Source organism: Xiphophorus hellerii, chromosome 22, assembly GCF_003331165.1.
Source record: "Xiphophorus hellerii strain 12219 chromosome 22, Xiphophorus_hellerii-4.1, whole genome shotgun sequence".
Taxonomy (NCBI): Eukaryota; Metazoa; Chordata; class Actinopteri; order Cyprinodontiformes; family Poeciliidae; genus Xiphophorus; species Xiphophorus hellerii.
This window is the reverse complement of record NC_045693.1, coordinates 487,064-509,364: the sequence shown is the minus strand read 5'-3', so window position 1 is coordinate 509,364 and position 22,301 is coordinate 487,064. Positions and strand designations below refer to the sequence as shown.

At 34.1% G+C, this 22,301-nt stretch overlaps 2 protein-coding genes and 2 long non-coding RNA genes across 4 annotated transcripts; all 4 read right to left on the bottom strand.

Annotated features, from left to right (window-relative positions):
* Positions 1-2,379: 2,379 nt before the first annotated feature.
* Positions 2,380-5,054, bottom strand: LOC116712939 (uncharacterized). Its single transcript, XM_032552845.1, has 4 exons — positions 4,815-5,054; positions 3,817-3,943; positions 3,112-3,299; positions 2,380-3,029 (listed from the first exon to the last, which is right to left on the bottom strand). Exons 1-4 carry the CDS (start codon positions 4,991-4,993, stop codon positions 2,561-2,563), a joined length of 963 nt encoding a protein of 320 aa, XP_032408736.1. The 5' UTR covers positions 4,994-5,054; the 3' UTR covers positions 2,380-2,560.
* Positions 5,055-5,295: 241 nt separating this feature from the next.
* On the bottom strand, positions 5,296-9,165 carry LOC116712990 (uncharacterized). The gene is made up of 4 exons (XR_004337750.1): positions 8,773-9,165; positions 8,052-8,187; positions 7,051-7,244; positions 5,296-6,966 (listed from the first exon to the last, which is right to left on the bottom strand). It is a non-coding gene; the product is annotated as an uncharacterized LOC116712990 (long non-coding RNA).
* A 2,173-nt stretch (positions 9,166-11,338) lies between these two features.
* On the bottom strand, positions 11,339-13,080 carry LOC116712993 (uncharacterized). Its single transcript, XR_004337753.1, has 4 exons — positions 13,007-13,080; positions 12,606-12,741; positions 12,302-12,489; positions 11,339-12,194 (listed from the first exon to the last, which is right to left on the bottom strand). It is a non-coding gene; the product is annotated as an uncharacterized LOC116712993 (long non-coding RNA).
* A 3,637-nt stretch (positions 13,081-16,717) lies between these two features.
* LOC116712954 (uncharacterized) lies at positions 16,718-20,512 on the bottom strand. The gene is made up of 4 exons (XM_032552860.1): positions 20,340-20,512; positions 19,269-19,376; positions 18,354-18,541; positions 16,718-18,273 (listed from the first exon to the last, which is right to left on the bottom strand). The coding sequence occupies exons 2-4, from the start codon at positions 19,359-19,361 to the stop codon at positions 17,745-17,747; spliced, it is 810 nt and encodes a 269-aa protein (XP_032408751.1). The 5' UTR covers positions 19,362-19,376; positions 20,340-20,512; the 3' UTR covers positions 16,718-17,744.
* Between the last annotated feature and the right edge of the window lie 1,789 nt (positions 20,513-22,301).

Below are 22,301 nucleotides of genomic sequence, written 5' to 3'. Positions count from 1 at the left end.
CATTAAAGACATTTATCTTCAGGTTTATCAGGCTCTTTAGCGTTATGCATTTCACATGTTCATAAATAAATGCAATGCAAATGAATGTCTCAGGTTTGTCCTTTCTGTCAAAACTAAGCTTTTCTCAGCTTAGCTTTAGGATTCTGTGAGAATACTTCTCCAGATTTACTCGCATTTCCTTTGACTTTAAAGTTAAACTTCATGATATAATGTAAGCTGCTTTTGATGGTCATACATAACAGAGGACCAGAAGTAATTTCCCATCTATACATTTTTTATCTTACAGTCATTTAATAAACAGGGGGCTAATTTGTCAGATTAAAAGTGTAACTTTAAACAGATACTAAGTGTACCTCTCACTAAGCCCACATTTTTGTATTAAAAATATAATTAGTCTAATATGATATTCTAATAATTCTTACATTTTTTATCTTAAAGTTCTAATCCTAGATTCTTTAAAAAATGTATTTAGTAGCAATATATTTTTTATTTTTGTTTGCTGTGTTCTGTTTTATTTTTATTTTTTTTAACATTGACCTGCCAGTTAGACAAGAGATAGAAAAACCACTTGGCTGCAATCTCATGTATTTAAACATAAATATTAATTCATATATGTTGTCCCAGTTTTTAAAAAAACTGAACATAACCAAATTCCGAGGACCTGACTTGGACGACCAGCTGCTCCAAACTCATTAAGAAGGCGCATCAGCGCCTCTTCTTCATGAGGACCCTGAGGAAGAACCACCTGTCCTCAGAGATCCTCAGGAACTTCTACCGCTGCACCATTGAGAGCATCCTCACCAACTGTATTACAGCTTGGTACAGAAACTGCTCTGTCTCCGACCAGCAGGCGCTGCAGAGGGTGGTGAAAACTGCCCAGTATATCGCCGGGGCACCGCTCCCTGCCATCAAGGACATCTACAGGAAGCGGTGTTTGAAAAGGGCCGGGAAAATCACAAAGGACTCCCCTCACCCAGCACACACACTCTTTTCCCTCCTGCCCTCTGGGAGGCGTTACAGAAGCCTACGGACCAGAACCACCAGGCACCGGAACAGCTTCTTTCCCACAGCTGTCACGCTTTTGAACGCCTCCTGACATGAAACATAAACTATAAGGACTGTACTCCCCTATCCTCTCATACAACAATAACACATGGACTATCCTCACACACACACACATCACGGACTGTTTTCTTCACACACATATACAACCTGTAAATTTTATCTGCCATTATTTATCTTGTATTATATTATATACATACAGTATATAATCCATTCCCTAACATTCTTGTATAATCTGTATATTCTGTATAATCTGTATAATCTGTGCATACAGCTCCCATATTTATATTTATATTTATACACAATATCTATATCTCTTGCTATAACCCCTTATAGTCCATACATACATAGTCTTGTACATCTGTAAATAAATATTTATATCTCGTAGAGCACAGCTGGATAGATGCAAACTACATCTCGTTGCTTGTACTTGTGACAGTGCAATGACAATAAAGTTGAATTCTATTCTATTCTATTCTATTAATGTTATTGATAAACTGTAACAACTAAACTAACTACATAACATGAATGCATAGATAAAAGAATAGTTCAGACAACATTATTATTTTAACATTTTAACATCCTTTTATGTTAATATAAGTTTATGAAGTGCACATTTTTGCTTTGTAGCAAGAAAGTTGTGGGTTGAACTCTCAGCCTGCAGACTTTCTGCACAGAGCTGGCATGTTTCCCCTGTGCCTCTGTGTCCTCACTGGGTACTCCGCCTCGCTCCCACAGTCCAAAAACATGATTGTCAGGTTAACTGATCAATCAAAGAAGCATTAATCTATGAGTACTTTATATGTTACAGAAAAATGAAGCAGTAATAACAGGACTAACTCCTTCAGTTTCTTCAGTCTCAGCAATAGATCCTGAAGTTATCGGCATTTTTTTTCGCAGGAGAGAATCCAGAAACCTAACAGATCTGTTTCTCATCCTACTTTTAGTTTCAAAGTGGTCTCAGAGTGAAGAGTGAAGAGCTACAGTATATAGACCCATAAGCTCTTCCATATTAAGGGCTTTGTATGTAAGAATAAGAATTTAAACTTGTGGCCTGGATTAAACCGGGAGCCAGCGAAGGAAAGCTAAAATTAAAGAAGAAATATCATTTATTTTTGATTGACATCAAAGCTCCCATTGTAGTATTTTGGATAAGCAAAATGCATTTAACATTTTTCTGATTCCAGTTTTGAAGTAACAAGTACTTGGTCTTTTTCATCATCCTGGTGGGACATAATATCTTATTTTGCCTGTAAGTCAAAGAGTTTCTGCAGCTCAACACACAATCACAATCCATACAAAATGAAATAAACAGACTTCTCAACAGTGCAAGATTTATTTTCATGAAGCACAGAAAAAAATCTACCAAACACACATTTCTTTACTTTTTGTGCTAAGTTTAAATCAGTTAAGCATATTGATATAAAGTTGCAATACTTGTGTTTGGTGGAAGACTTGAAAACTGAAATAATGTAGAGTCATAAACTCTTGATGTGTTTCATCTGCTACAACTGTGGCAGCTGAAACACATCAACAGCTTGTCAACTAATCCTTTACACATGAAAACGAACAGAATCAAATCCATGAAGGGACTGAAGAGAAACAAGATCAGTGAGCTGTTAAATTTCACATATGATTCATGGAAATATGGATTAATATAATACACACTCAGCGGGAGGATCATGAATATGTGAACAATCAGCAACAGAATCAAAGTTGCCACAATCCTACATTTTTCTTCTGTGGTTAGGGAAGTGGCTGCAGGCAGGAATTTTGGGGTCCGAGCCACACAGAAGAAGAATACAGGAGTTGGGATCAAGGGAAACACCATAAAGAATATATACTGTGAATACATCATGAAAAGAGGAAAAAGAAAAATCGCAAACAGCCAGATCAAAACACAGAATATCACGTAACCTTTGGTCTGTCTGATGAAAAGCAGCTGTGGCCAGGAGATGAGAAAATACCTGAAACAGAGAGACGTCGCTCAGACTGCTGCACAGAAACGTAACCCTGACTTATTAAACACAAAGGCAGGTGTTTTGGTACCTTTCCAGAGCAATGACTGTCCTGAAACAAATACTGGTCAAAGCGCCACAGCCGACGACAACGTAGCAGATTAGATGGAAATTATTTTCATTCATCTTCACCATTAAAATAACCAAACCACCGAGTTGGATCAGGTTGGAGACGAGAAGGTTCATGTAGAAGGTGACAGGAAAACCATCCAATCTGACCTGCAGGAAACATAAGAATGAACATGAATGCTAACATAATAATAATAATAATAATAATAATAATAATAATAATAATAATAATAATAATAATGTTCACTAAATGCCATAAATATCTCAATAATATTTCTGTGAACTGAGGGGCTACTGATCAGCATCATGGAAACAGTTTCTAAATATTTATGTTCATTGAGCTATGAGATGAAAATAGTTTGAAATCATCTCAAATTAAAAAAATAGTCATGTTGACCTAATAATATTTTCTCTCTTCTGAAAAGGACTTTCCTCCTGCAGTAATTAGGGGAAATAATTTTCCATACATTTGTCTGAAATAATTACAGAAAACAGAGTTTCTCCTCACATTCAGACATATTTATTCATTTCACTACTGTGAAAACTACTAGTAGTACTATTACTACTATTACTTATTACATTTCTACTAACAATGATGATAATATTTCTCTTTTATGCTAGTTTAGGACTCAAACATAAACATAAGATAATAATAGCATTTACTTACTACACAACCCAGAGCAAAAACTATCAAGGTGAATGGGAGACAGACACGGATGTTGATCCAAACCATCACGTAAACAAAATCTGAAGAATCCATTTCTTGTTCTGTGATGTTCAACTGAGATGAAGTTCTGTGAGGATAAAATGAAAATAGTTTGTAATGCACATCATACACACAATGTAACAAAAACTATAATACTCAAAAAGTCATCGAAGGATAACAACTAACTGTAATTTATAAGCCGACTGTGTTTAGTGAGCACTAGACTCTTTAAATTCTTTTCCAACATACCAGCTCACTATCTTTCATATATAAAATTCATTTTTTCCTACATTCTCAGTAGTGTGTTTTTAAAGGGATAATTACATTTTATTTTGATTTTCAGTATTTTATTGATAACAAAATCAATAATGTAGTTTAATAAAAGCTGTTGAATGTTTGTTGTACGCTTTAGCTACGTCTTCTCATTGAATATCGAAAAAATAATAAAACAAACTTTTCTCTATTTTTTAATAATTTTCATTAAGAAATTAATAATCCAGGTTGTAGGAAAACTGTTCAGTGGGTGGCTGTGTACTTCAGTTCTTTCCATTCTACACAAACATTTTCATTAGAATTGTTTTATTATTATTATTTAACAGGATGTTTTTGAATAAAATATTCTGAAATTTAACTCAGAACTGTGTTATTCTGGACTCCTTCCAGCTCAACACTGCAGGTTTGGAAATCCCGATTTTTGCCTCTAGACACTTTTAGAATAAATTTGCTGTAAAGCAGAGTTATACTTCATAGGTTATCCACTAAGTGATAAACACCTGGACACAAAGAGAACAAATCCAAAGCATTGCAGTTCTCACTTTTCTAACCAAAAACATTTTTAATCTAACTCATGCATTTCTGACATTACATTTCATAATTTTATTCTAAACTCACTAATTTATTATCTGATTAATTGTAAAGACCTAAACTTGTATATTTTGTATGCAAAATTTAATACCAACCGTAAATAGAAATGGAGAGAAACAGTTGAGGTGTGAAAGCAGCTTAAAACCCGGAGTTTGTACCAAACTTTGTAACAAACCACTTCTGCGTTGGAAAGTGGTTTTCTCTCTAATCTCACACCATCTGTGTGTCGAGGAGAGAAAGTTGCCTTTAAGATCAAAATGTAACGATACAACATTTCCAGACATGATGTCAAGCAAACTTATGTCTTTTTAAGTTAATGATTTCTCTGCAGTATGAAGAATGGATTCTTTGCATTCTACAACATACAAGTTCTGGCTAATATTGATTTGCATGAACTTAATTTATATCAGTGTCCAAATATCTAATTTTGTCTGTTCTAGTCAAAAGAAAAAAAAGGTTGTGTTTTACGGTAAAGTTGGTTTTATTTTTTGTGTATTGGTGTAGGATTAGTTTTGTTTTTAATCTAAAGCTGAGTTAAAAGTATGAATAAATAAAAACAAGTAAATAAAAAGTTTTAGAAAACTTATTGAACTTTATTAACACAATTTGATGCACAAGCCTGAAAGAAAACAATAAACAACAGTATCACATAAAGTCACAAATTTTTTGCAATAATTTGAACCACATGGACAGTAACTCATATTTAACCTTGGATAATTATAGTTTACCTTTTATTTGCAATGCTCCACTAGAAAAGAAAAAATTGTCATTTATTTGAGTTCAGATTAATTTAATTTTGTCTTTCTTCATACAGACTATTTCATCACATGAGTATGTTTATAAAGTTGTAAACATCAAACAAATATCACACAAAATGGAAGGAAAAATAAAATCAAAATTTAAATAGACCAAACAGACAAATTCTGAAGAATATAGCATCCATGTTAAACAGCATATTTTACAAAGTTACACTGAAGTAAAAAACAAATACAGTGAAAACAGTTAATATCAAATAAAAAACAGAACAATTAAACTACAAAACCTATTATAACTCATATAAAATTGATTTCTTCTATCAAATCTAAATTCTCCTGAATTTTCCAAACATCCTTTTATTTCTGATGTCTGGATTCTCCTTCTGAGCAAAACAACAAAAACACCTGAACAGGATTTAACCTTTGAGCTGCTGAGCCTAAAGGATCCCTGATCAATTCATCTCTGACTGATCCAATCAGTTTAGTTCACCACCTGGGAGCTTTGGAGATATTTTTCTCTTCCTCTTGTGTTTGATGGATAACTTATGTTCCCCCAGGAAGAAGAAAATCATTTTTGACTAAAACCTTCTTCTAAAGTTTACATTAGAAAAAAATCATTCCTGTTATATAAATGTCTGAGGGTATCAGTAATTGTGGCCCAAGTTATGTTCATTAAAACAGTTATATTTTAAAGTGGGACTCTTTTTCTCATGAAATAAACATTCTCAGACTGAAGGCAGTTTTTGGGGGGATCAGTTTATTTAATCATATTTCATAGCAACTGGAATTAGATTTTTGGTCTTTTGTGATTCTTGTGACTGTCAGCTTCTATATGAACCAAATTACAGAATCTACTAACATCTGCAAGCTATGGTATCTTTGGTGTTTCAGTATGTTTATCATCATATATTTCTACTAAATGTATGTATTTTGTTATTTTCATACCCTTCCTCTGTCCTTAGTCTCTGTCTCTGAGCCCAGTTATAATCTGTACTATAATCCAACAGCTGATCTGCTGCTGTCGTTCTCTGCAGGATTCCTCTTCCTGCAGCAGCAGAGACGCATCAGCAGCCTGATAAAAGGCCCTTTGGACATAAAACCCAGCAAAAGAAAATCTATTACAGGGCAGTGCAGACTCAAGGTAAAAAATAGCTTCATGTTCAAATCACGGAAATCTGGAATGATTAAAAAATCAATCATGGGGAGAATTAAAAAAATGTAATTAACCAGCAACAGAACTAATGCTCCAACAACTCTGTACTTTTCTTCAGCCGATTCTGAGGTGGCGACAAAGAGAGATTTGAGAGTTACAGCTAGACAGATGATGAACATGCTGGCAGTGAAGACAACAGATATTATTCCTGTATAATAGGGGGAAGAGATTAAAATAGCAAAAAGAACAATACAAATAATCCAGGCCAAAACACAGAATGTTATAAAGCCTTTTGTCTTTCTTATGAAGTGAAACTGTGGCCTGTAGAGGAAAAGAAACCTGAAAAAAGACAGAAACATCAGAAACATAATGTTCTACAGACTGAAATCAGACTAATACTAGGAATGAAAGATGTGTTGATACCTTTCTACTGCAAAAATCATCTTGAAGCAAGCGCTGGCCGCCCCAAAGCACAAGTAGGGTGGCCAGTGACGTACGAGGGTATAATCGTATTTAGAAGGACTAAATGCATTATCAGAGATCAGAGTGATGATCAGGATCAAATTGGATATGAGGAGGTTTATGTAGTAGGAGACAGGAATGTGATCCAGTCGGACCTGCAGGAGACAGTCATAAAGAATCATATTAGTGTTAAAAGATGAAACCAAAAAACTCTTATTTTATGAATCCACTCTGTGACGGCTGAAGGATGTAACAACTTAAACTCAGCAGGAACTTAACTATTAAATTATAAATTACCAGATTCTGTAAAACTTCTACTTGTTAAAATTTACAATTCCACAGTGGGAGAAACCAATATTTGATCTAAAATATTTAGATATAAAGTTTTTTCACTTACAGAGAAATTATGTTTCTATTTTTACCATCGACTGAAAACTGATAAACATATTTCATACATTTATCCAATTTTTTTCTTTCAGTTTGACTGTTGCTCAGACAGCAAAACACACACACACACACACACACACACACCCACACACCCACCCACACACACACACTCTAGCAACACAGAGTGAACCTAAACAAGCTAAAAATATTTAAATGTCTGCATAAAGCAATCAGAAAAAAGAGTTCATCAAACATAGCACTCAGACTTAGAAGTGGCATGCAAAGGAAAATAATAAAAAATGATTTTTAATAGCTTTTCCTTCAAAGAAAAAAGCAAAATACACAACAATAAAGTACCAACTTCATTGAATTGTATATTAACATATAATGACATAGAAATCAACGCCTTTCAGTGGTCAAAGTATTATATTAATCAAATAATAATCACAAAATCAAGTGACAGAAACATTTGCTATAAGCAAAGCATCTTATTCTTCTTTGTATTTTCTGAATACTAACATAATTTACTACTAATAATTATTTGATTGTAATGATAATAGTTGGTATTTACGTACCATAAAACACAGAGGAATTACCAGGAAGGTGAGAGGAAAGCAGAGATGGATGTTGATCCACACGATTATCCCAAAATAGTCTGATGGAAAGAACATTTCTTCTTTTGATATAATCATTTCGCCTTTGGAGAAATTCCTGTCAGGAGAAAATTAAAGTTTACTTTAAAACCCAAATGCTCCAAATTAATTAGAACAGTTCAGCCTGGGCTCCATTTATGTTTTTGTGAGACACTTAATTGAAGAATAGCATAATTTTTTTCCTAGATGAAGCTACATAAAGTTTTCTTCTTCTATCAACCTTTTTTTTGTTTGGTAATAAGTTATTATTTAGTAATTATTACCGGATACATCCTGTGACTTTCACTGAAAAGCAAGTTGCGGTCAACAATTAGATTAACTTACAGATTCCTTTTCTACAGAACTCAAACTACTTTGTTATAGTTATTAAAAAATTGTGTTCAATTCATTGTTGCGAACAATTAAAATGAATAAAGAAGAAAATATATTTTTGTAATGTAAATAAAAATTAAACAGTAAATCTGTGCCCACCAAAGCACAAACATCAACAAACTTTATGTTCATATAACAAACATATTATTTAATCTTTTAGAAGAAAATTATCCTTAGAATACTGTAAAATTTCACAAAAAAACTAAAAAGATTTTGTTATGAAAGTCAATAGGACATTTCTGTTTTGATAATTATATGGCAGTTTACTCACAAATGTCGCAGCGTCGCAGTTGTTCAAATCAGAAATCTCACATCTGGATGTTTTCAAAGTAAACCTGCAGCAGGTTACAGTTTTTTTCAGGTTACCTCCCCAAATGATGCAACTTGTCACACATTTTTCACCACAGCAGTTATCATTTCTTCAGCTCTTCTTAAAGGTTTTCCATGCAACAGCTGGAAGGAACTTCTGTGCATTTTCCACAAAAACTAAAACTATTGGATCATCAAATTTTAATGTGCAATTTTTTCCAAACAAAAAGCACCATAAGCATGAAAGCAGTCTGATATTTCCACCAACCACAGACTTCAAACTAAGATCTAAATTTCTGACAGTCAAGGTTTCCTGCAGTGAGAAGCAGCCATCTTTGGTGTGGTGAGATCAGTTCAGTGGCATGAAGCTGAGATAAAAATCTAACTGAACTAAAATATTTGTTCACATCTAGTAGACAGGGTTGTGAGTGACAGACCGAACTCAGTGAAGCCTAAGATGGCCGCTGGTGTTGCAGATTAAAGTGTTTTCATGTTGAATGATGCCCAATATCCGGTTGGCTCAGTTTTTGCATCTAACTGCTGCAGATATAACCAGCTGTCCAGCTGATGTGGATGTAAAATACTAATAACAGAAGGTACGACAAACTAAATAAAACTATGAAGAACATTTGATTTGAAACAATGTCTCATTGGAACAAAGGAGCGATGGTTCAATCATCAGGCCAGATGTTGTATAACTCATCTTGAAGCACCAGATTAACTCACTGACAGCAGGACTGTCTGAAATATTTCTCTAACTTTGCATTTTGTCTGGACTTTTATCTGAGATCTGTCTGACACAGTACATTTATTTCACTTTTGGATTTCCTTTTCAACTGGAACAGTATTTATAAAATGTATTCACTCTCCTGGATGTTATGCTATTTTATTCCTATTACAAATCAATAAAAATCAAAACAATTTGGCTTTTTTGTCTATACAAATACTAACATCAACATGAAAACTGATTTCTACACAATAGTGACGATGAACCCAAAATGTTGGCTTCAATTATTTTCACTCAATCAAGAAGTTTGTTTCTGATTAAAAAATAACAAAAACAAAGATTTTTTAAAACAAAATGAATCAATGTAAAATAATGATTACCACTTAATATGTATATGGACTTAATTAAAAGAATTTTAAAAACATTATTTGTACCTTTCTGAATACTATTTTAAAAAATCTTTCTTGGCATGGCACCAATCAAATCCTATTTACTGGAAAACCTTTTGCATGATTCTGTGAGTATTTTCACGATTTAGCATTTGTGATGAGCTCTAATTCTCTGGGACTAGGAGGCCTCCCTGCCATCACCCTAATGTTTACCTACATCTTTATCTAATAAACAACTTCTTTAAAATTTAATCTGCCAAGAGTTTCAGTAGTTTGACTTAATTTTATGAGACTTTAATTCAGCAAAAATAAATAGTCAGACTTGAAATGCTTCTCTGACTCCAGTGGTCAGAAATTCAGAAGTATCAAATATATTTAAGGTTGAGGAAATATTGACTTAAACAAATTAACTTTTGGAACAACAAAAAGATCAATGAATAACTATTCTTAGTGTTACATGGTGGGAAAGTATCTGCAGCTCTCTAAATATAAAGGACAACAAAGAAATTAGAAAACTGAAAACATTTGTGAAACTTTGTAAAATGTGTAATTTAGTGATTGTTATAATTACTAATACATACTATACTACATACTATACATGTTTGTAATTCATGAACAGTAGTTTGTTAGGCAGTCATTGATCTCCTCGTCTCTTTTGGATCATCTGACAAAACAAATCCTGATTCTCAAAAACCTGCTTGGTCCAGATGGCATGTATGCAAAGAAATATGCTGCTATGCAAAGTGTGTGATGATAAACCTCCACTGGAAACATGGCACTGACTGATAACTTCATTATTAATACCACCTAATAATAACACAATCTGCTCATGATTGCGTTATTTAGATTAGATTGACTTTCAGTGCAATGCTTCAGATGTTAAAACCAGAACAATCATTAGTGATACAGGAGTATAATTTTATACACATTTTTTAACTGTGGATAAACATCCTACAAGTGTGAAAGTAGTGATGTGATGAAACTAAAAGTTTCACACAAGTGAAACTATTCCAACCACATCATGTTTTCTACTCTGTGAAGGTTCTTTGCTCTCAAAGCTTCGCTGTTGTGAGGTGAGAAGCAGGAAGTTTAGACACTGATAAAAAACCAGAAAACTACCAGAAGACATTTTAAGAAAATGTACATCAACCTTCAGGTTGAGAAGCTACATAATCTGCTGACAGGCATTTACTTTTACTGGGTGATTAGATAGTTTTAGGCAGAAATATTTTGTACAGTTTGACAAATTATATTTATGCAATAATATTATGAAGAAATAATAACAATAGTACCAGGTATGTAGTTAGTCCTTTAATCATTACTAAAAGGGAACAAAGAACAAATTCAAAAGTACATTTTTTTCTGTATTTACTTGAAAATATAAAAAAAAACTAAATTAATAAACACACATTCTGAGTATATAATTTTGTATATAAAATATGCATAAAAACCAGTACAAACATTTTAATTGAAGAAAAATGGATCTATGTAAAAAGTAAAACAGAACATAAAAAACTGAAAATGGTAAATGGACTGCACTGGTATAGCGCTGCATCAAGTTCACACTACATTCAGTTTTTAAACATTTACACACACATTCAGACGCTAATCAGGTAAATAGCTATACAGTTGCTATATCACTTTATGCAGTTGTTTTGGTTAAAACAAAAAAGCATGCCTACAATCTGCAATTTTTGCTTCTAATACAAGCTACACTGCATTTTTTCTGTATTTCTGACCTGCTTTTGCTACAGTCAAACTGACGATCTGCTGCCGTCAGTTCGCTCAACGTTTTCCCTCCTGCAGCAGCAGAAACATATCAGCAGCTTCTCAATGAGTCCTTTACACATCACCACAAACAACAGCAGGTCGAAGAAATAACCGAGGAGAAACAAGGTCAAATAAATATCTGGTATTTCAAATCTGTCTGAGTATGGCTGAAAATGATGGAAAACAAAAAATGAAATAACTATTGGGAAGACTGACACAGTGTAATGAATGAGCAACACAACTAAAATTCCTACAGTTCTGCGTTTTTCTTCAGCTGGCACTGACATGTTGCCACATATATATTTGAGGCTTACAACTAAGCAGGTAAGTAACACAGGGGCAGGCAGGAGGGCAAAAATGAGGTAGGATAATCCCTGTCCCAGTGAAGTAAAAAGAGGGACAAACACCAAACAAAACACCCAAACCAAAACACTGACTATCACAAAACCTTTAGTCTGCGTGATGCAGCTTGATGACGGGCAGGAGATGGAAAAACACCTGCAACAAAAGAAAGAAAAATATTGTAAATGTAAAAATAACCATGTAACTTGGACAGTATAAAGAGTTAAAGTATCCTTTTGCTATCAGAAGATATGTATTTGTACCTCTCCAGAGCAATCATCGTCCTGAAGCAAATACTGGCCAAAGTACAGCAGGCATAGATGATGACCGAAGTAAAATATCTCCAATAAAAAGGTAATTTTAGAGGAAGCCCAATCAGAATGATGAGCTGAATTAGATTAGAAAAGAGAAGGTTCAAGTAGTAGGAGACAGGAAAACCATCCAATCGCACCTGAAAACACAATGACAAAAGACAGAAACACTCTTTTAAATATGTTATATATTAAACTCAATAATGTGTCTGATTTAACTAATACTTTGGACCAGAAAAAAAATGTTTTTACTTACGACACAGCACAAAGTGATGAGCAGGAAAGTGAAGGGAAGACAGACACGGACGTCGATAGAAATAATCACATTGCGATACGTAGATGGGTCCATTTCTTGGGTTCTAAGGTGATAATTATTCACTTTTGAGAATATCCTGTTAGATAGAAATTAGAATTTCCATTACAAAACACTCTTCCAGAAAGGATCATCTGTGTCAAACAGGGGCATGTAAATGTTATTTAATATTATTTATTTCATCATCTAGTTGTACTTTAGTCAGTGTTGTACTTCAGAAATGGATTACAGGGCATACATTTTGAAATATCTGATTTTAAAATAAACTGACTTAAGAAATAATAAACTGACTGAATTAGACATTTTTTCAACAAATATTTAGATTTTGGAGAAAGTTTACTCACGACTGTGCGTCTCAGAATATCTTCGAACTCAACATTTCAGTTGCAGAAATTAATCATTTCATGTTGCGAAGTTCTCAACCACAGTTGAACCACAGACACACACACACACACACCCCCCCACACCCGCACACACACACACACCCCTCCCATTTTTAGCAGTCATGCTTCAAATGTATCACGCTATCAATCAAGCATATATTCTTAAAAAAGTGTGTTCTGTTTGTGTATCAGTGTGGTGAAATGAGTGGCACAAACTTCATGTAACTATCGCAGCACCACACACATACACACACACCGACACACGCACACACACACGCACACAGATGTGAAAGTACTGATACTTCTACTGGTCTCCTTAGTTTAGGCTTTTTGGGGTTTTTTAGAGTTTGTAGAACTCTCACAACAATTTCACCCTTTCTTCACCTTCCATTGAAGGACAAAGACCAAAAAATTTAATGTACCACAAATGGAAATAATCCTGGTAATTCTAATTTAGCTGGTGAGAAACAGAAACAGTGAGAAAATAATGTTTGTCTTTTTATTCTGTGTATGTAAACATCTGGTTCCAGCTGTACTTACTGCAGGTAATACAGTAACTAGGCATCATGTGAACTTGCATCATCCCATTTAAAATTTTATTTCAGTAAATTATTTCAGTACATTTATCACCTTTGTTTGTAGCAGCTATTATACATACAATTTTTGATTTAAAAACAATCCAAGTCAAAGTCCTGCTGGCTGGATGTAGGAACGTCATTGAAAAACGAAGCGGTGAAGCGGCTGACACAGGTTCGAGTCCCGACCCCATGACCTTTGCTGCATGTTTTCCCCTGTCTGACAACTGCTAAATAAAAGCCTAAGATCTAAAAACAAAACAAAAACACAGGCTTACTAAAATGTTCTCACACCACTGAGCAAAAGAAATAATGAGAAAGGTATTATAAAGCACATATCATAACAAGAGTTTACAGGTTTATGCAGATCAGCATATTTTATGAAACAGTTACATTTAATATTTTTGTACAAAATAAATAACCAAACACATTTTTGTTTTTACAGTCAACATTTCTTAACTTCATTTTCAAACCCACCAATGGCCTCATGTCTCATGTTCATAAACTACTACTGTCACAATGATTCAGGTGTAGATTTCAAACAAACTTCTGTTCACCACATTGATCTGTCATGAAAGGAAAGCCAGTGGAGTGTGTTCAGTGTTTTAAGTACCCGGTTATTGTCACTCATAATTAGAAATGCTGATCAGGTAAAGCAATTCCTCCACAAATTAAATCAATTTGGTGCGTAAAAAAGTGGTTTATACAATGGAATGATTTTGTTTGAACATGGTTTGCATATATTTCTTCACATGTTTAATCTAATTTCTGTCTTTTTCTCTTATTTTTCTATTCCTCGTCCACTCTCATGTCTGTATTACGATTAAACTTATGCTGTTGTTACTTCCTGGTTCATGCAATGATTTCCTTCCCACAGCAACAGACACATCAGCATCGTGTCAATGGGGCCTTTACATAAAAAACAAACAGAATCAGATCCATTACAGGATTGAGGAGAAAGAGGATCAATGATCTGTTATAATTCATATAGTATAAATAGAAATCTGGATTAATGAATTAACAAGTTATTGGGAGAATCATGATGCAGTAAGTCACCAGCAGCAGAAATAAACAGTTTATTTAAATGAAGACTGTTCGAGATCAGGTTTCTACAGCCTTAAAAAGTTCTTCTTTGAAAAGGCTGAACATTAAAGAAATACTTTATTATTTTCTTCAGAGGGGAAAAAGGTCCAAAACTTCCCACAGCTCTATGTTTTTCCTCAGCAGGTAATGATGTGGCTGCAGGGAGCAATTTGAGAGTTCGATAGAGACAGAAGATGAATAGAGGGGAAGATATGAAGGGAATGATTATAAATAAGACATAGATGTAAATAAAGAAAAAATAATAAAGAACAACACTCAACACCCAGGTCAAAATACATAAAATCACATAACGTTTAGTTTTCTTTGAGTGACGTTGTGGGTTGCAGATGAAAAAATGCCTGAAAGACAAAAGAGAGAAAAACTGAATCATTCTACAAAAAATGGTTGCACTTTGTCATGATAGATATAGAAAGTGTACCTCTCCAGAGCAATGATCATCCTGAAGAAAAGACTCAACATCCCACTAAATGTAAAGAGACCAACATGATATCCAATATTATCTGGATTTGCTTGTTCCTTTACAGTAAGAAGAGCGAGGAGATGAATTACATCAGAGATAAGGAGGTTGATGTAACAGGTATGAGGAGCAAGATCCAGCTGCACCTGCAGGAAACATTCATTAACATTTACAATAATGAACAAACACGTCTGACTGATCAGTGTACAACCTGCTGCATTCTGGTGATGCAAAAATACACAAACGGAATAAAACCAGCTTTAACAAAAATTATTGTAAATCATATTTAATATGTGATTGAATATTTTATCTTCTTCTCTCTAAACAGAAGAAAACGCTGATTACTTTGAAAGAAATAAGTAAAAGATTGCATGAAGAATTAAGTGTACTATATTATAAATACATGCAACCACAGATCAGCAAGTCAAACATTTCCCGTCCCACAAAGCGACACGACATTGTGCAACAGAGGAAATCAGGAAAAAAGCAAAATACTTTACAGACATACAACAAAAACAAAGAAGCAGCCGAAGCAACAGGGTTCATCAAGGCTCATTTCAAGCAAAATTAGGCCGTGTAAATCCAGATTAGTGTTTTCTGGAGACTAATCGGGCTGACAGTTGATTTAAATGAAGACTGTTTGAGATCAGGTTTCTACAGCCTTAAAAAGTTCCTCTTTGAAAAGGCTGAACATTAAAGAAATACTTTATTATTTTCTTCAGAGGGGAAAAAGATCCAAAAACATTTTTATCAAAGCAAAAAATACAATTAAATGTAAAATAAATGTTCATAATACTAACTATTAAACTGAAATGCAATGAAGTAAATGGTCTTGGTGCGACTTCACTGGCATATGTTATAGTGATTTTATTTTCTCTGTGGGCCTCCGAATAGTGTCATATTGGGGGCCGAATAAAATCGAGCAAAATCTTCGATTTAATGCTAAGAACTGATTAATCCACACCCTGCATCCTTTTGTTCCCACAACTTCACCTGCCACCACCAGCCTTGCCTGACGGTGGGGGTCTGAGGGAAGGAATCACACCCCCACTTCTGCCCCAGGGCAGCTATGGCTACAATGTAGCTCACCACCATCACCATATGAATGTGGGGGCCAACATTTAACATGAAGTTAATGATGCACCTTTACTTTTACTGTTCTGGTTCAGCTGTTTTAGAGAGCACAAAACTTCAACTGAAGTTTCAATAAATTTTCTTGACTGACATAAAAATAATAGGTGAACTTCCAACTTAAAGCTGTTTCTTAACTGAGGAACTTAAACTTATGTTGACACAAAATGCCTAAAATAAATAGAGTTCTGTTTATGCTTTAATCTGAAAAAACAAGTTGTTACTGTGCAGGGTGTCCACCTTGAAAAGTTTGTATATTTCTTTGTTAAATTTTATTCCCTTAATAGAACTAAAGAAAGGCTTATTATTCCTGTTGAAGAATGGAAGATAATTTACTAAGCCTTAGCAATAAATTAGAAAACTTTTTACAAAGGGGAGTATAATTCAGTAATGAAAAACAGCAACTAATATCAGACATTTTTATTAAATAATTATTCCATCAAAACACAGAATTGTTCAGATGTGTTCACAGATGCATCAGGTTATGTAAAACATGCAATTGTAAAAATCTCTTCCAGTAGAGGGCACTCTTAGCTGCCAGGCTTTTTTTTTCCACTTTTTGTTAAATGCTATCAAATGTCTGGGTAAGGATCTAACTGCATCCAAAGCCTCTGTTACATACATAACTCTCTATTACATGTCTTTATGAATTATACACAAGTACATGTTTGAGTAAAACAACTTTTTCTACAGACATACTCACTTTTTACAATAACACCATTAAAAGCATCATGAATGACATGTTAAAGCTATTATATTTGGAGCAAAAGGGGCAGATTAGCAATATGGTGACAGAGCATGTCTCTGTTCTTCTGGAGGAAATAAATTAATGTTCATCTGATTGTAACACATTTAATACTTATCAAAGGAATCACGAGAATCACATGGAGAACATATAGATGAACTCATCTGATTTAACTTTATAAGGTTGTTTTCTGATCCAATATTCCCATGTTGGAGCATTTAGTTCCTTATCACAATACAAACAACCAACAGAAGCAACTCTGACAGAAATCTTATCCCTGGAGCCACGTGTAGTCATTAAAAGTCTTAAATGACTACAGGTCATCAGACTAGCAAATAAAATAAAATAAAATACAAATACAAATAAAGAAAGTACTGCTTACTGAGTTATTGTTTAGTCAGTTGCATTTGCTGGTATATTAGGAGAGGGAGATTTACATAAGTAGCTACAGGACATTTTCACATCTTATATTTGCTGCATAGGCAGATAAGCTAAAAAGTAGAACTCAAAAGAAAGTTCATACAGGACATCAAACTGAAATTAAACGTTAAATGATAAAAATTAAAAAAAAGACTTCTGGCTACTTTATGATGTTGTAGAAGACTTTTAAAGTTCTGTTTTTTTTAGTGGTTTATCTGTTTAAATACTGCCTCCTAACATGCTGTCAATCTCTAAATGTGTTCATCATCATTCCCCCTCGTAAATCCCCTCAATTACTCTATCTGCAGTGTGTTCCATGCTGCAGCAGCACAGATGTCCCAACAGCTTATCAATGGGACCTTTACACATGAACACAAACAGAACCAGGTCCACAAAAGGATTCAGTAAAAAAGTATAAACTATTACTTTGAAGTCAGACAGATAGAATAAAAAAGACCTGGTGACTAAAACAGACCAAACGTCTGTGGACAGGATCATCTCAGTGTAACTGACCACAAAGAAAACCAAAACCCCCACAACTCTGCGTTTCTCCTCTGTGGACACAGAGGCGGCAGCAGGAAACGATCTGATGCTCCGAGCGAGACAGAAAACCATGACGGGGACCGAGAGGATGGCCAGAGCAAAAACTACGAAAACAAAAATGGGTATAACATATTCATAGGCTCTCAGAAACGGTACAGCTGTAAAACAAACACTCCACACCATAAAGCAAATCAATGCAGAATTTATAGGTTGTCTGATGCACTGCCGCTTTGGAGGGACAATCACAAAATACCTGCAACAGGAGACAGAGAGACATTTATATCACTACACAGAAACTGTCCCTGCTTCAAAACACAGAGAAGCCACTGATACCTCTCCAGAGTGATGCAGACCCGGAAGCCCAGACTGGCCATCACACTGCAGTAATACACAGCCACAGACAAGACGGGGATCTCTCTGTCATCCTTTTGTGCCACCCAGACGATCATGGAGCCGAACTGGATCAGATTGGAGACCAGAAGGTTCATGTACTTGATGACAGGAAGGTTTTCCAGTCGTACCTGCAGGAGACCGGTTTTTCAAAGAATAAACAGTCTCATAAACATTATATCTCAATCATATATTCAAGTTGATATTACAAAAATAAATCGTTAAAAATATCGTACAGATCCTCAACAATTAATGGCACCGCATGTAGAGATGTACAAAAAGCCTTGCAGCAGAATATTCCAACACTGTAAAACCTTTACACAACTCCAATTTTTAATTACTAAACATTTTTAGTTAGCCCATAATATGAATTTTAAAGAATCCCACTCAGATTTTTTTTTTATTAATCTGCATTTTTCTTTTTGGGACATCATTAATATGTTCCAGAAAAACATATTTTAATTTTGTTATCTTGGAGTCACCAAGTTACTGGAACAAACATTTGTTTTGGAGTAATGTGAAAAAAACCTCTGGTCTGCTATTATGAGGATTCTTAACCGGACCCATGTCCTCCGGTCACAACTTTCAGGATTTGTTGGACTGCATGATTTTATCAGCAATTCTTAGCCAAGGAAACTGTTTGTCAGTATGTTGGAAAAGCACCTCATGCTCATTGTAAAGTACAGAAGAAGATCTGTGATGCTGTGGGCCAGCTTCTCTTTCAAAAGTCCTTGAAACATTTTAGAGTTCATGGAATAATGAACTCTTTGTTAAAACAGGTTAATTTAGAGGATGTGTAGGCACACAGAAACAAAAAAGTTAGCTTAATTTTAAGGCAATATGAATGTGGATATGTACCGTGCAGCAGAGCCCGATGACCAGAACTGTGATAGGAAGGCAGACCCGAATGTTGAGCCACATGACCAGATAAACAACGTCAGCATGATCCATCTCCTGTGTTGGTTTCTGAGATCAGAACATGATACATCAACGATAAATGAACAGGAAGGATGAGAAACAAGTCACACATGTTTCTCACAGACATAAAACAAGATATTTAAAAATAAGCTTCAGAAGTTGTTTGTGAACTAAAACTGGAAATGAAATAAGTTGAAAATGAACAAATTTTAGGATGAGATCTGATATAAACAATTTCAATAAAAAAAGAGTGTAACATAATTCATATTCCACTAGTTCCAAATGTCTTCAGGAGACTCTGTCTCTTCCAGATTCTTAATTCACATGAATAATAAAACTTCTTTGAGTTCAAATGAATTAATGATAAATAAAAAACATTAAATGCTTCAGCAATACAAATAGTTAAAATAAAAGTTCTTGTTGATTGAAATTGGTGCTTCGTGATGCAATAATTGATTATTAAATCAGATGTTTCTGTTCATACTGATAGGTGGTATCTTGTGAATAATTTGTTTCAGTAGCAACAATTTGATATTTAGTATCATTTAATAGATGGGTGTGAAGGCAAGCAGGCAGGCTTAGGGAAGGAGACCGACAACATGATGGGAGCTGTGGAGGAAGTATTCAAATTTATAATAATACATTTAAAAATAAGAATGCAAAGAGAGAACAAAGTAATTACATGTAAAGAAATGAACCAAAAAGGTGAAATAAATATTCAAAATACAAACAAATTAAAACCAGAACACAAACACTGTAGGAATGTGGAAGTTTTGGCTTTTAAATTCGGTGTTAACTGGCTTAAAATGTTAAAAACACATTTTACACTCAAGTTTCCTTAAAAAGGGTTCAAATACATCACTTATTTTTTTCTTATTTATCATTTTGGGTTGCAGTCAGCAGAAAATGTCTCATAACTTACACATTATCACTTAAAAACAATCATTAACGTTGTTTTTAATCATTAATTGACACGATCAACCTTATATTTTCCAAGCAGTAAGTTCCTACCTCCACACAGACGTCTTCCTGCTTTGTTCTCCACTCACTAAATCTTGAGTTTTGCTGATTTATCTTATTTTATTTTTTTACCTAAAGTTGATTAGGTAATTAACAGCACCAGTCCACACTGGACACAGTATACATGTCAAAGTCAGTTTCAAACAGTTTTCCGCACCAAAAGGTTTTTGCCTCTATACTTTCAGAGCATCAGTGTGGTGAGACGTGTGGCAGGAAGTTGAGTCGATGATCAACATGCAACATAAAACACTGAGCAGAGATAATCTGAACAAAATGCATAAATTTTAAAATTCATGATGTTTATGTATTTATTGAAAAGATTTTATGCATACACTAACATTTTATTAAAATGCATGCATTTATACATTGCCACTTGTTTGAGGAAATATATTTGTGGCAGTACAGAGGTTCAGGTTCCCATTGCTTAGATACAAATGCAAAAACAGCCTCCAATGTTTTTCTGCTTCTGTGGTTTCTTCTTATCTATCAATTTTCAACTCAACAGCAGTGCTCTTGCTTTACAAGCAGCATAGTTGTGTTTGAGTGGAGCATGAACTTAAATGCTAACTGCAATAAATAAACACAATGCTAAACTGGTGGTAGTTGAAGATATACTGAATAGTTCAGCGTTCAGATGGTTTTTAATGTGGCTTAAAATGTAATTCTTTATTTTGATGTTTCTGCAAAATCTCTTAAGATATTAAACATGTCCTACATGACTGACTATGGATACATGGTACATTCTGAAGCATTAATACAACCAGTAAGTTACATTGCTTGTTTGTTTGTTTTTTATATATATATTTTTTTTTTTTCACAAAAGTTTCAAAGTTATTCAATCGTAAACAGGAACAGTTGGATCTGCAGCCTCAGGCACCTGTTTACTGGATGGGCTGTACTGAAATATGAATTTCCCTCTGGGATTAATAAAGCAAATTCATTCATTTATTTGATTATTTATTTTCATGATCACAAAAGATTATGGAGACAATGCGTATCTCCTTATGCTGAAGTGACCAGGTTATTTTTTTCTTACCTCTAAAGTATTTTTAGGATGTTCATTAAAAGTCCAAGTCCAAATACAATATGCATAGTACTCATTAATGTTTTTTTTTTTTTTACAAATTAAACTCATCTTCATTTATCTCTGATAACACACGTTTGGTGGTCAGTCACACCAAACATGTGCTGCTTTTTTTTAAATGTTACAATTCATGAAGTACATCTGAACTCTGGTTGTATCCAGAAAGTTTTCTTCTGCCAGTGAACAGCATGTACAGCTCAAGCACATGCGTGATCAATGTATGTTGATCAATTAGAAGTAAACAAAGACATTCTTTTTTCTTTACATCTACTGGTCCTGTAAAAATATTTATGTATTGTTCCTATATTTACCACAGTTCTCTCAATTATTAGCTATCAAATGAAAAAATATCTTTATCACACATTCTTACTGTTAAAAAAATGATTTCATGAATACAGTTAATCTGAGGTTTTACTTTTAACTGCATGCATCATGTATAGGGTGTTTGTGGCCCCTGCTGACTTTTAATTAGGAAATCTCAATAAAATCTATCAACTCACAACCCATTTAGATCAGATTGTTTCTATTTTCTCTTAAATATATATACTAAATATGTGGTATGTAAAGAATTAGAATTAACTTATGTCCAAATGAAGTTTACCTGTAGTTTCAATATTAATTAGATTTGTTACTTATGTTTAATATAAAATATTAAAATCATGGAAAACATTGGGTTTGATGCTCCTTGGGTTAAATAGAAGTTACAAATCGGAGGAAAAGAATAATAATGACAACAACTAATAAACACAAATGAATTAATTAAAATGGAAAAATTTAAGACAGTTAATGAACAACAAGGACATGATCAAAACAGAAACCCACAGCGTTAACAGGATCATAATAAGCAACTGGAAAGACTGAAGAGACTT